The sequence below is a fragment of the Equus przewalskii genome, chromosome 9 (assembly GCF_037783145.1).
Source record: "Equus przewalskii isolate Varuska chromosome 9, EquPr2, whole genome shotgun sequence".
Classification (NCBI taxonomy): domain Eukaryota; kingdom Metazoa; phylum Chordata; class Mammalia; order Perissodactyla; family Equidae; genus Equus; species Equus przewalskii.
In genome coordinates, this window is record NC_091839.1 from 69725046 (window position 1) to 69739292 (window position 14247).

General features: G+C 37.6%; 1 protein-coding gene across 1 annotated transcript; it reads left to right on the forward strand.

Moving 5' to 3' along the window:
• Positions 1 to 8312: 8312 nt before the first annotated feature.
• Positions 8313 to 12584, forward strand: FABP7 (fatty acid binding protein 7). The gene is made up of 4 exons (XM_008528555.2): positions 8313 to 8868; positions 9314 to 9486; positions 10140 to 10241; positions 12214 to 12584. Exons 1-4 carry the CDS (start codon positions 8796 to 8798, stop codon positions 12262 to 12264), a joined length of 399 nt encoding a protein of 132 aa, XP_008526777.1. The 5' UTR covers positions 8313 to 8795; the 3' UTR covers positions 12265 to 12584.
• The last annotated feature ends 1663 nt before the right edge of the window (positions 12585 to 14247 follow it).

Genomic DNA, 14247 nt, shown 5'->3' on the forward strand with positions numbered 1-14247 from the left:
AACACATGAAAAGATGTTCACCTCAACCTTGATTAGGAAAATGCAAATCAAGACATAATTGTCATTTTATATGCATCTAATTGGCCAACATTAAAAAGCCTGTCAATACTAAGTGTTGGGGAAGATTTGAATCTACTTGTGGGAGTCTAAACTGGTGAATCCACTTTGGAAAACACTTTGGCATTTTCTTCTAAAGTTGAAGGTTAACCTATGACCCAGGAATTCCAATTCAAGCAATGTAGCCAAAAGAAACTATTGCAGATGTAAAAGTTAATTCCTAGAATATTATATTTTATAAAGATAATGGTTTATAAAGATAAAAATACTACACTAATATATATGTTTTAGGAAAATATATAGATGCACTACAACTAAATAAGGCAAAGAAATGATGAACATGAGACTCAGGAAGATGGGTATTTTGGGTGGGAGGAAGCAGGAAAATGAATTCAGGAAAACCGTATGGCTGTTGTCAAAGTCCTAGGCTTTGTTTTGGGTAGAAGGCTCACATGTGTTTGTTTATTACATTAACGAAAATAATTAATTATGAAACTAACCAAGTAAATGAAAATTGGCCCTGTATGGACAAATGATAAGGTTATGACATTAACCAAGGAGTATGATTAAACAAATTTCACGCTTCAGATAACAGCCAGATTACAACAGAATTCTTTCGTAGGGAAGGAGTAGTCTTTTGTTGGGAAAAACCTCAATAATCAATACTGTAGTCATGGATAAACAAGCGCCAAGGAAGTAAAAGATATGGTTAGAGTACTCTGGATTATAAATGAATAGGAATTTGGTTGTAGGAAAAAATGGAGAAAGAAGTGAGGATGTTAGAGCATTCAAAAAAAGGGTTTTTTTGGGGGGGGCCGGCCCCGTGGCTGAGTGATTGGGTTCGCGCCCTCCGCTGTGGTGGCCCAGGGTTTCGCAGGTTCGGATCCTGGGCATGGACATGGCAGCGCACATCAGGCCACGTTGAGGTGGCGTCCCATATGCCACAACTAGAAGGACCTGCAACTAAGATATACAACTATGTACCAGGGGGGATTTGGGGAGATAAAGTAGAAAAAAAAAAAAAAGATTGGCCACAGTTGTTAGCTCAGGTACCAATCTTTAAGAAAAAAATCCCCAAAGATTGGCCACAGTTGTTAGCTCAGGTGCCAATCTTTAAAAAAAAAAAAAAAAGATTGATATCCATATTTGAAAAAAAAAAACAAAAACAGATTTTTTGCATTTTGCAGTGCATTCTCAAGTCTTCCCAAGACTTTTGGAAAATATGCCAAATTCACAAATGTCTCCTGCCAGTTGGTTTCTCTGTGGAAATGAAGGCAAGAGACAAGAGTTCTGCAACTGTCTGACACGGTACAAAACAGGCTAAGCCCATCAATATTGCAAGGCAAATCATACTCCAAAATTTTCCATTGATGGAGTGGCAAGAATCTGGAAGTCACTCATGAAAACTCACCTCACGAAATTTAAAGATATTCTAAGGGGACATGAACTTCCATAGGGCATGGAAAGGCTTTCCAAATAATGTCATCTATGCACCTTCAATTTTGTTTTAAATATTACAGATTAGACTAGGGATAAAAGCAGCATATACCCTCTAAGATTAAATAATCTTCCAAAATTGTGGCTTATGTACAATTTATAAATTATATTTATAAAAAAACTATAATTATAATTTAGGTAATTATATTCCTTTGTAAGCCCCATTTGTGGAAACATAAACATACAAAATGCATTATTACTTATGTTTTACATTTTACTTTCTTCAAAGATTAGTACTTCTTGTATGTATCTGAATGGCAGAATAAAATACATTCAGCAAATGTATTTGAGTTCCAGAAGCACCTTAACTTACTACAATTGCTCCACAAAATCCTTCATATTTACTTATGTCTATAATTGTTATTTTCAGGATATTGAATATTTCCAAAACGATGGTAAATTAATATGAGAGCAGAAAATTGACAAAATTCTGGCATTTTCTTAACAATATCCAGTGGAGACTCACCTTCACCAAATTGATGGGCACTAATATTTGTAAAATTATTCCTATGCATTTAAAACAAAAATAATGTAATCATAATAATGGTTTCAATTGATCTTTTCAGTTTCACAAGCTACTTTGGAAATAAAAAATGCATAAATTAATGCCCCAATTTTATTTTAATTTTATATCACTAGCATTCAAAGATATGCTTATAACACTATACTTTCCAATAGGGTATTGGGTGAAAAATACCACAAATCTCAATGGCCCATTTATGATTTATAATGATGTTGCTGATCAAACTATATCAGGAGCTACTCCAATAAATTGTCTCGAAAATTATGTGTTGCAAAGACTTAAAATGTAGATGGAAAATATTTATTTAAGGATTCTGTTTCTCCCAGAAAATGAGTATGAAAATATTTTATTCATCTGAAGGCCTAGGAGACCAGATGCTCTCTTGGGGCAAGACTTCTCAATGTTCTCAGAAGTGTGCCCATATAAATTAAAAAAGAGCTGATTAGACTTCATGAATCCTAGAAATTCGTATTATGATTGATGATACTCTCCATTGCAACATAGAACTTTACGTGTTAGCATTGATTTAATATATTTCATCCTTAGGATTGTTGGGTTATGTTTCTTCCTTGCTGAGTATCACATGACACATTATTTTTAACGTGGAAGCACCCTTGGTATAAGTCACATACTATTTCTGGAACGGTAGGCTCAAAGAACTAATAGCATTGCTGTTCTCCTAGTCTTGCTTTGTATTTATCATTGAAGAAATATTAGAATCCAAATTTATTAATATGATTTAGAAAAACAGGAATATATTATTTATTTTATAAACCACACGGCGTTAAATGTATTAGCATACCTAGAATTTCAACCTAAGATTTTGGTTTTCAGTAGAAAGTTCAGCCTTGCCAAGACCACCCATATCAAAATCTCTCTGGGTAACCTTGGAATTGTGTTATTATAAATCTTGCCAGGTGATTCCAATGATAATTCTGCTTTAGGAACCACTACCCCAGAATATTTCCAGGCATACAATATCTCTATCTTTTCTTTATTCTCCTCTCTTAACGAACACATTTAAAACATATCCCATTAGCTCTGAGTTGTGGATGGGGTGTAGTAGATTGGCTCACCTGACCTCTGTTCCCGCTGCCTTCTGTGGTCACCTCTGCCCCACAAAGGGAGCAGAGGGTAAAATGACATTTCCCAAATTCCCATACGCTCACACTTGATTTAAGCCCTGCCTATCATGCGTACTTGTGTAAGATGTGAATTCAAAACTCAATTAAGAGAAAATGCACCCAAGACATCCATTTTGCTGCTGAGATATGGCCCATGTGGCATGCCTCTGGAACCAGTATTTCTGGGTGAAGCTCTCTCATTGCTGGATGACAGCTAAGGCAGGATATTCCTGGAGCCAGCAGGTGAGAAAGCAGCTCCCTGATTCTCCAACTTTCTGATTATAGTAGAGACAACTGTGCCTTAGCAGGCCAGTTTCTGTGACGGGTATTCTGAGAGTTTCCTGAAAGCTCTCCTCAGGCTAAAACCTATTCCTTCGATCCTTCTAAGAGTTTGTCAGTGTCTAATTCCCTATATTTCATCCTGTTTCTGTTACAAATAGCTAGAGTGGTTTATTTAATCTTCAACTGATCCCAGATTAATACCTTCCTTTTATAGCTACCTGTCTGGTAATCATTACTCAAAGCTTACTTTGGCATTTCGTGTGCAGAGTAAACAACAGAAATACTCAAGGATTACAAAACCAGAAAAAAAAACTCTTCTAAATTTTTTATCTAAAAACGAAAATAATCCATACTAAGCAGATCAGAGGATCCATCAAAAGGACAATTTTCATGCATTCTCAATTCTAATTGGCACCAGGTTTCCATATATGATGTGGCATGAAACACTCCTACTCTTGCACTTGATAAATACATCATGCATTTGGAAGTTCTCTCAGACTATTGTATGTGTTTTTACATCAAAGAAAGCAAGTTAAAAACAATGAGCCTTAATTTCCTCCTAAACAGTGACATGATAGAAGTGAGAAAGAGGTTTAGGTATTCTTCCTTGGGGATTATACAGGTTGCAAAAAGAAGAAAAGTTCCCGACTATAGAGATATTCCATTAATATTTTTGTGTAATTTGGTAACAAAAAGAACCTCAAGCAAGTACTTTGAATGTTATTTGTCTCTCTTGGTGCAGGTCCCTGGATATTTCACAAGAAATAGTGTCATGACCTTGATTGGCTTACTTTGTTCAAGAAGAGTGTTTAAAATGTATTAATACCCTTTGTTTTCTTAAGAAGGAAAAATTGCCATAAAGTTGGTGCCAGGAAATTCAGCCCCATGTGGAGATTTTGCCAAGATCTCCCAAAGCAACTTCTCTTTCTTTGTTCCTTTTAGTTCACTACTAAAAATAATCTTTGTAATGGATTCTCTAGAGTCCTTATTGCCATTAGTTAATACATAAAAGTAACAGCCCTGAGAGAGGGTCAATCTGTCACAATCTTTCCTTTTATAAGCCTTTTATAAGCCTGTGGATGCATTTGCGATAGCAAAACCATAAATTGCTCCCACTTTAGGAAAACTGGAAAAAATATCTATTAGTTGAATTCTCCTTAGCACAACAGTCTCTTCTTTATTCTTTCACTTTCTTTTCTATTCAAATCCTCAAGAATCAGAGTGAATAACCAGTATTTGAAAGCAACCATTGTTAGGCATAACTCTATTATATCTTGAATGATTAAAAATACTAAGGTTAACTATGTCAGTTTATAGAATTACAAAACAGTCAAGTGGTTTTCCCTAAAGTTTCTACTAGAAATATCTGTATAGCAATATTCTCTTCTGCTTATTACTAAATTAATATACAACCTAAAAAAGCTGTCTCTAAATTGCTGGACTTTTGTGCTTTACGAAAAGTATAAAAGAATCAGAATTACAAGAATATATGCTTTGGTAGAATAAATATATCATCAGCGCATATTCCTTTTCTAAAGAGTAGAAGGTTTCAATGAGAATGGACAAGTTTTTCAGTACTGTGATCCATAAGGAGTTAAGATGAAGACGTCTAACGCATGGACCCTGCTCTCTACAATCTTACACTTTTGGACTATGAAAAAGAAATGATTTATTATATTTTAGAATAATACTTAAATATTTTACCAGTTTAAACATGTTTTATTAAATGGAACATATAAGAATATTTTCATGTAACAAAATAAATTGGTCTGAGAACCTCTACCATACAGGATGGTTTGCATAAAGGGATTAATTAGTCATCTAGATTTAGCAAAGGAGAGAAGTTATGAAAAGTTCATAGATGGGGCTAGCTTCAGGGACTTGGCTCAAAGGCTCAAATGATGTCCTAGGGTGTCTGACTGTATAAACTTTGTTTCATCTGGGTTGGTTTCATTTCAGGCTTTTCATGGTGGCCTCTGGCATCTTCAGGCTCACGTCAGCGCAGCACCAAATCCAAGGTAGTTCCCATCCCAGGTTTAGGGGATTCCAGTCACTGACTGGAAACCGTGGGTTCCAGATCAGCTTCTGCCTGCCTTGCCCCCCAGATCTATACTAACACTCAGGCCTGCAGGCAGCGCAGGGTGGTTGGCCTGTGGGGAAAGGGAGGGAGGAGAGCATTTGAGTCCTGGCTGGAACGCTGGGCCATCGTTTGATCTTCAACTTTTATTGCTTGGATATGTGGCAATAAAGCCTCCGTTTGGATTTTCACTCGAAGTCCTTCAAAGATTAGGAGGAGGCCTGGTTATAGGCAATGTTAGGAATTTTGGTCTTTAACTGAGAGCAGGAGAAAGCCATTTGGAGTTTAAGCAGGAAAGTGGCAAGATAAAATTTAGTTTTTTAAAAATAGCTTTACTATGATATAATTGACAAAACTAGTTTCAAATATTTAATGTGTACACCTGATATATTTTGACACACCATTGAAATCATTATCACAAAAAAGAAAATGAAAACAAAAGTTTTGAAGAAGACATGCTCAACAAATGATTTTTATCTAGAATACATAAAGGATGCTTACAATTCAGTAAAGAGATAAACAACCCAATTAAATAAATAGACAAAAGATTTGTTTTTTTTTTTTTTTTTAAGGAATTTTTTTTTTTTTTTTTTTTTTTAAAGATTTTATTTTTTCCTTTTTCTCCCCAAAGCCCCCCGGTACATAGTTGTGTATTCTTCGTTGTGGGTCCTTCTAGTTGTGGCATGTGGGACGCTGCCTCAGCGTGGTCTGATGAGCAGTGCCATGTCCGCGCCCAGGATTCGAACCAACGAAACACTGGGCCGCCTGCAGCGGAGCGCGCGAACTTAACCACTCGGCCACGGGGCCAGCCCCTAGACAAAAGATTTGAACAGCCACTTCAAAGAAGATCCGCAAATGACAGAGAAGCACATGAAAAGGTACTCAACACCATTAGTCACTAGGAAGATGAAGATTTGTGTTTTAAAAAGGTCACGCAGGCTGCAGTGTAGTGAAAGAATTGGAGGTCAGGAGTGGCTGCAGGAAGAGCAGTTAAGAGGCTATTGCCATAGGATGAGTAAAAGACAGTGGTTGCTTGAATTAAGATGGTGCTTGTGCAGACAGGAGGTGAATGGAAAACAAGAGAAATATTCAGAAAGCAAAACAGACAGGCCTTGACACTGGCTTTGATTTTAGAGGGTAAAGTGTTAGAAATGATTCCAAGTTTTCTGGCTTGTGCAGTTGGGTGGATGATGGTGCCATTCACAAGCACAGTGAAAACTGGAGAAAGAGCAGGTGTGGGGAAAGACTGAGCTGATGTTAAACGAGTACCTTTGAGGTACCTCTGAGACACCAAAGTAGAATCGTGGAGCTGGCAGTTGGAGTAAGATGGGTTCTGAGCCTTGTCTCTGGTATTTGGTGTGGACAGAAGCTGAAAGCTGGTGGGCTGAGGTTTATATGGGAGGTGAGAAAGAAGAGCAGGGATTGACAAATCAGATTCCCTTGTTCTGTCCCCAAGAAAGGGAGGTGACCTGCTTTTCTTTGATGGTCTACACTAGTAGAGCAGGAAAAATCTCTGGGTGAATGGGGGGGTCAGAGACCTTTAAATACTCAGAATCCTTGCAATATTTTGCCAGGATTAGGGTATCCTGAGCCAGGACAACCTGAAGCAAAACATCTTCTGATTCCACCCGCTCCTTCAATTCCTGCCCCCCCATTGCTAACTCCCAACCTGTACATAGATCATATTTATGTAGCTGTGACCTCAGGAAATCAAAAGGTCTTATAGTGCTGATAAACAAAGTGCAAGCAATAGGACATAGTGGAGTATATGAGGAAGCCATTTGGTGTAAAACTAATTTGGCCTGACCTTGTTTTTCCAAAATGGCCTGATGTGGCCGTTGAGCATGAATTGTACATCTGCTCTAAGTATTTACTATGTCCTAAAGATAGGAACAAACACCCTTAAGATAAAGGTAAAACTTCCCCCACACTGGCATTTCCTTAAGGATAAGCATCTCTCCCTAGACTAGGAATTGATTGCTGTGCTCACCTGTGACCACCCAACTCCAGACAGTAGACCCGCTACCTGCTGTGTGAATAGCTGTGCTGTGCTGGCTAGGCAATCTCATGACTATTGTAAAAGGGACATTCCTATCATATGTGATGTACGCTGTTTGTTCCAAGTGGCATATAACCACTCTGTACACCCCACTTCTTTGGCACCCTTCCCGCCTTGGAGAAAGAAGGTCCCAGGCTAGTCCTCAGATCTGGCGCATAACAAACTGACCCCAATTTTGATTTATAGATTGGTTATGGATTATTTGCGTTGACAGTGCAATTATTTACAATCTTACTAAATAATCTTCTGTCCAGTTTTTCCACATGGATTCTATAATCTGTTGAAGGAAGAAAAAAACCCAGAGCATTCTTTTCTTTATTTTTGTACCTCATTAATGAATCCTAACCATACTTTTCCTTGGGTCCCTTTTGCATCTCAGTCTGGCTCTCACATTCTTAGAAAGGACAACAGGATCTTTAAATTCACTCAGTTTGTGTTGGGAAGAGGCCAAAATTAGTTAGTGTCCCATTGGTACTCAGCTGGAGTAGCTTTCCAGAACAATCTAGGCAAGGCATTTACACCTCCTCCCCCTCCTGTTTTCCCAGTTTGGCATATTCCAGCTTGTGTTTTACTCTCCCTGTAAATATGAGAGAAAATAAAAGACACTATTCAGCCTCTTTCCTCTGAAAAGTCTGGCTTTTCAGTGGTTTTCTTTAAGGGGGGTGGTCCTCATTTGTAACCAGCTTTGCCATTAACGGAAATCAATCTGAATGTCCTATTGTGCATCTTTTTTCTTTCCTCACAGTCTGAAATTGCCTTTGCCAAGTTTTCAAGCTGAATCTGAAAGACCCTCTCTCATTTTCCAGTTCCCTCTCTCCAGCCCCATTGAATCCTTGTAAAGCTTTCTCAGGCAGAAGGGCTGCAGTGTGAGGATTGGGAGGAACTCGACCTACTCTGCTAACCCAGTGGCATGAGCCAATCACAAAGAGGATTGGAACCTCTCAGCCCCGCTTCCTATCCCCTGCCCCTGCAACAGCCTCCTGGAAAGAGAGACTCTGGAGGGGTGGGGCATGTTTGCAATTCAAATCCTTGGCTTTCTTTGCGACTCTTCAAATAAGAAGGCAGGAGCTGCAGCTAGGTGCTAAGGGTCTTCTGAATTGCAGTGGCAATAAGATCCGCGAAGATCCTCACTCCTGTCTCCTGTCTGTTTTTGAAGCCAACAGGGAAAGGGCAAGGATGGTGGAGGCTTTCTGTGCTACCTGGAAGCTGACGGACAGCCAGAACTTCGATGAGTACATGAAGGCTCTAGGTGAGAAAAACTAAGATGTGTTGTTCTCTTCCTAATCTGCAGCTTCAGATACTTGTAGATTCCTTTTTTCACCCATTAGATTGGCAAGTGACAAAGACAGTCACGTTGTGGTAATCGGAAGTTAGGCTTACGAATTTCCCACGGAATGGATTTTTAATGTGGCATTCGCCTGCTTTCTTGCCCAAGGCCAAATAACTGAGCATTTGGTATTCTGCGGAGGATGTGAGGCTTCTGTGCCTTTTTCGTTTTCTCTTCATCATTCACTTATTATTTGTGCATCCACTTATTACAGCTCAGTAGTCGTATTGCATGATTAATGGGCTAAACATGCTCTAATGAAACTTACACTTTAGGACCTGGATTCCAGAATAGGAAAGCAGATTCCTGCTTTGTGATCTCTTTTGGAAGTTGTGGCTGACTGCATTGCTTCCCTTTGCTACTTTAGGTGTGGGCTTTGCCACTAGGCAGGTGGGAAATGTGACTAAACCAACAGTGATCATCAGTCAGGAGGGGGACAAAGTGGTGATCAGGACTCAGAGCACGTTCAAGAACACAGAGATTAGTTTCCACCTGGGAGAAGAGTTTGATGAAACCACTGCAGATGACCGAAACTGTAAGGTAAGAACTGCTTCTTCCCTGGGGTGGGGATGGGGAGGAGGAACTCAAAGACAGAGATTCTCGATGTTTCTTCTTTTTAGACGGTGGAAGTTGGAGAATGGTCTTGGTATTTCAATTTAGACAGAAGGGCACCAGGGTTAATTTTGCAATCTAGTGCTCACATGTTATGTTCTGAACCAGTAGGTACTTGCTATAACTCAAATCTTAAATCTGTTTGTCTCTTACCATATGTTTTTCACATTTTATATCAAATCTGTATCTCAAAAAGCATTTAGCAGTGTTCCTTTGAAAGAAAGATTGCATTTTGTTTAATCTCTCTGACTACCTCAACTTGACTAAATAGACAGCTTGCCTCTTTCAAGGCTTTGTGTAAAGGAGAAGGGTGACCAGTCAGAAAGCATTTGTTCAGGACTTTTATTTCTAGTATTTGAAGTTTTTGTATCTAAATGTATACATTTCAATCAAATTACGAATTATTAGAGTTTACATAATAATGACTCTAAAGCAACATAGGATATGGTACTAACATGATAATTAGTTGATCATGATTTATTCAGTTACATGACTTTTTCAAAAATCACTTCATTTGAGTTTCATATCCGAAAACTGATCTGTACCTGTTGTCATGTTCTGCGTTTCGTCATTGGTCTCAGTCTGTTGTTAGCCTGGATGGAGACAAACTCGTGCACGTACAGAAATGGGATGGCAAAGAAACAAATTTTGTAAGAGAAATTAAAGATGGGAAAATGGTTATGGTAAGTAGGAGCAATTCTCCCTTCTTCTGTGCTTTTCAACCCCCACTCTCCCTCCACCTCCCATATTGTTCCCACTCCCTTCCTCCCCCTGCCCCTTCCTCTCTTCCCTTTTCTCTCTTCCTTCCCTCTTTCTTCCCTTCCTCCCTCCCTTCCTTCTTTAATACCATTAAGTCATTAGCAAGGTTCCTTAACCATGTGTAAAACAAGAGAAATAAAAAGATCCTAGCTAATTGCTTCCTCAGCTCTGTTTCTTTAATTACAGAAAAGGAGAAAAATTCTACTTCATGTCGTTTTAAAAAGTTGTGATTGATTTAACTAAAATTGTGTATCAAAAAGATTTTTTGTAGGATTACTGTGAAAGTCTAATCCTCACATGAAATCTAAATGTAAAGCCAATAATCATGAAAATATATAAAGATGACTGATATTACAATAAAAATATCAAGCTTACTGGATCTCAGAAAAATTACTTTATAGCTCCTATAATAAATGAGATCTTCAAACACTTAATATTTTAATTTATAAAGGTTATACAAGTTCAGTGCAGATCATTTAGAATATAACAGAAAAGTATAACAAAAATATAAAAATCCTAATTTCCCTTGAGAGAGAACCATTTTGATGTTACTGCCTCCCAGTCTTTCTTTTTAATGCATAAAATGCCTTTTAAACATGCCTGTTAAATAGTGGGTAGTCATGTAAAAATTATAAAATAGAGAATAATTTAAAAATAACTTCTGGAATGATGGAGTGGCATTATAAACTGGGAAAATGTTATGCCTTAACCCAGCATCCCAGACACATTTTTGGGAACTGAGTGACATTGAAATAGTCAATGTATCATTTTGGGTTTTTTTGAGGTGGGGGTGCTTTACGTATTCCTTCTAAGACAATAGCAGGAAGGGTTTTTTGTTTTTGTTATTTAAGAAAACTGGTTGTTGTTTCCATCTCCTCCCTTGACTTCTGCAATCAGAGCTGTTCTAGAGTGAGATATAGGACTTACAGAGTCATAAGTCTTTCCATGAGCAGAAGGGAGGGTGGGGAGCAGAGGAGCAGTTTCCCTCTCACGTTAATGGATATTTGCCCACGTTCTTTTGCAATGATCATCAAGAGACAGGATTCATTTTTAAAAGATTCAGTCTGAAGTTCTTCTTTATGCTTTGTTTCCATTTGTTTCCTGGATACAGAAAAGTGGATAGCTCAGCTTTGGCATGTATGACTGTGATGGGGCAAGACTGAGTTCAAAGAAGGAGATTAAAGCAATGAATGACAAAGGCACACTATACTCCTGAAAAGCACATGAAAATAACAAACTTTAAAAATCCCCAAATTTTGTAAAGAGGTTTTATAGCAGTTCTCCAAGTTGGATTTGACATAAGAGCCTATGTTCCACGTTATACCCACGCAACCATCAAGGTTCACATAGAGTAAAGCGTGACAGCCAAAGCGATGTATGTTTACCTTTTCCAAATGTATGTTTACTTTTTCCAAAGCATTTGTATGTATACCTTTTCCTGCTGATTTTGGAACAAGTCATTCCAAATACCATTTGCCCAAACCATTTGGATTTTCTAAAAACTCTTCAAAATTTATTTAGGTTATGAATTGAAAACAGTTATGAAAACCTGCTATGAACTTCATTCACTTTCAGAGCAGATAGTTAATTTGCTCCCATTGCCCCAATGATAATTTAAGGCCAAAGGAATTCTTTTGACCTGAACCTAGATAGTCAGTCTCAGTTTTTGCTTCATTTTCCTTTTAGAGACATGAACTATGTATACGTTATTCACTCAATAAACGTGAGTTTCTTTTCTTTTTGTTTTAAGAAATGAAGAATTTATGCAGCATTTAAAGTTTGTAAACACCATTATTCTTTTGCATAATAGTTAAATCATATATATGAGAAACTTTAAAACTTTCAGCTACTGATGTTCTTGTCTAAAAAGACTTGACTGTCTTTTGAATCTTTCAGACTCTTACTGTTGGTGATGTGGTTGCTGTTCGACACTATGAGAAGGCATAGAAAGGTTCCTGGCCTGGGGCTGCAGAAGCTCTCTGATTTTTCTGTTTACTCAAGTCTCAGCGCTTTCCTGCAATTACAGCAGTGCTGACCACTAATTAGAAGGTTATTGTCAGCATGGAGATGGAAAATGGTGATTTAAAAACCTGTTTTAAAAACTTATTACTCCAAGCAACTAGCCCAATTTTGATCTGCCAATTTATAGTTTTACAATTCACATTAAAATTGTAAGCCACATTTTTAAAATAAATAAGTGAATACATTTTATAATTTCCATTGGCATGCAAATATATTTGGAATAAAAATCTTACACCCATGAGAAATTTTGTTGTTGTTTTTAATATCACTAATCTGGGTGGGAATTTTATATTAGAGAGTTTTATACAAAACAGCCTTTCTTATGACATAAAGTAAGGCGGGAAAAATTAGCACTTCATTTAAAACACTAATTTAAAAAATAAGCAGAAGGCCAAGGAAATGTGGAAATGCCACAGTTTTGGTTGATACTTCCATAGAGAATTCGCGATGATTAAATTCGTTTGGCCAGAATCCAAAGGAGCCTCATTATGGTGGGTTGGGCTGTGCAATGATCTCTTGCTATTAGAAACAGGTATTCTGGAGAAGCGAAATGATATCCATGAAAATGTCTTATTAAAAGGTAAATAGAATCAAAATATCATACAATCAAAATGTCATATAATTTAAGTTCCTTATTGGAAGGTAAATAAGAAAAGGGAGTGAATTTTATCTTGGACTATAAAGATGTGTCTCCAGACAGATACAGTGAGCTGAACCAAGTCAGTAAGAGGCTAAAATGGAGTGTGCAAAGAGTGTGCTTAAAGGCATGCGAACGCCTTTTTTGAGTGCCTGTATGGGAACTTTTGGACTGAGTTGACCAACCAAAAGTAAATATTTGCTTGTAACCGGCTAGGGCTTGCCTTTGTAAAGTATAAACAAATGTTATTTTGTATTTCATTGTTTCAAAATGCTTTTTATACATTTTCTCAGACTCACACTGTGAAGCAGCTAAGGCAGATAGTATCTTCTTACTTTGCTGATGAGGAAATTGAAGATCAGATTTACAAGTCCAACATCCCGACTAGTGAAAAATACCAAGAACTGCAAACCTTGCAATTTTCCCCTTTATTTCCTCCTAAAAATTAATATTTCAGCTAAATTTTCCTCTGAAACAATAAAGCAAGATTTCATTTTCCCTGATCATTCCTTAGCAAATCTTCCCTGGGTTAGCCTTTTGGGGGGATGGCAGGAGGTGGGGGAAACGTCAATACTTTTTAGGACAAGTATGCAATATTCATTTTTAATCAACCCAGTGTTTTCAGTAAGTTTCTATAAGTTAATTCAAGTTCCAATTAGCTTATAGATATAAGCATGAGAAAACTTCCTTTAACTTATACAATTCACCACAATGATACTATGACCTGACTAGTGTATTACTTTAACTACTATAATGAGAAGTAGAAAAATCTAAAGTGCGGTTATAGGATTTAACATGTGAATGTTCAATTATTACTTAATGTCAAGATAAGATTGTCTGGCTAAGGTCACCCTTTCTAAAACCACAGAGTCTACCTTTGCCTTTAGGAGCATGAAACAGGACACTGAGAGGGTGTTTGCTCCAAGTGCCTTGACAGCCTTCATTTCTGCTTCCTGTGGACTTGGTGACTTCAGCCTATGCTTTAGAGAAGCACGGATTCTGGTCTCTATTCTTAAAGATACAAGGGCAAGGATGGGGATGCTTTTTCAGCTCACTATAAATTGGCCAAATAACATCATGCTGGCATTAATTTCCATAACAACTGTCTCCTGGAATGAAGAATGGAAAGATTTTAGGGTGGCCTAATTGGGAAACAAAGTTACACTGGGCTAAAAGATCAAGGGTGGCAGTGGGAAACCAAATGCATTTTTTCTGAGATCTCTGACACATATTTTTGCTTCCTAAATGTTTACAGGATAACTGCAAATCAT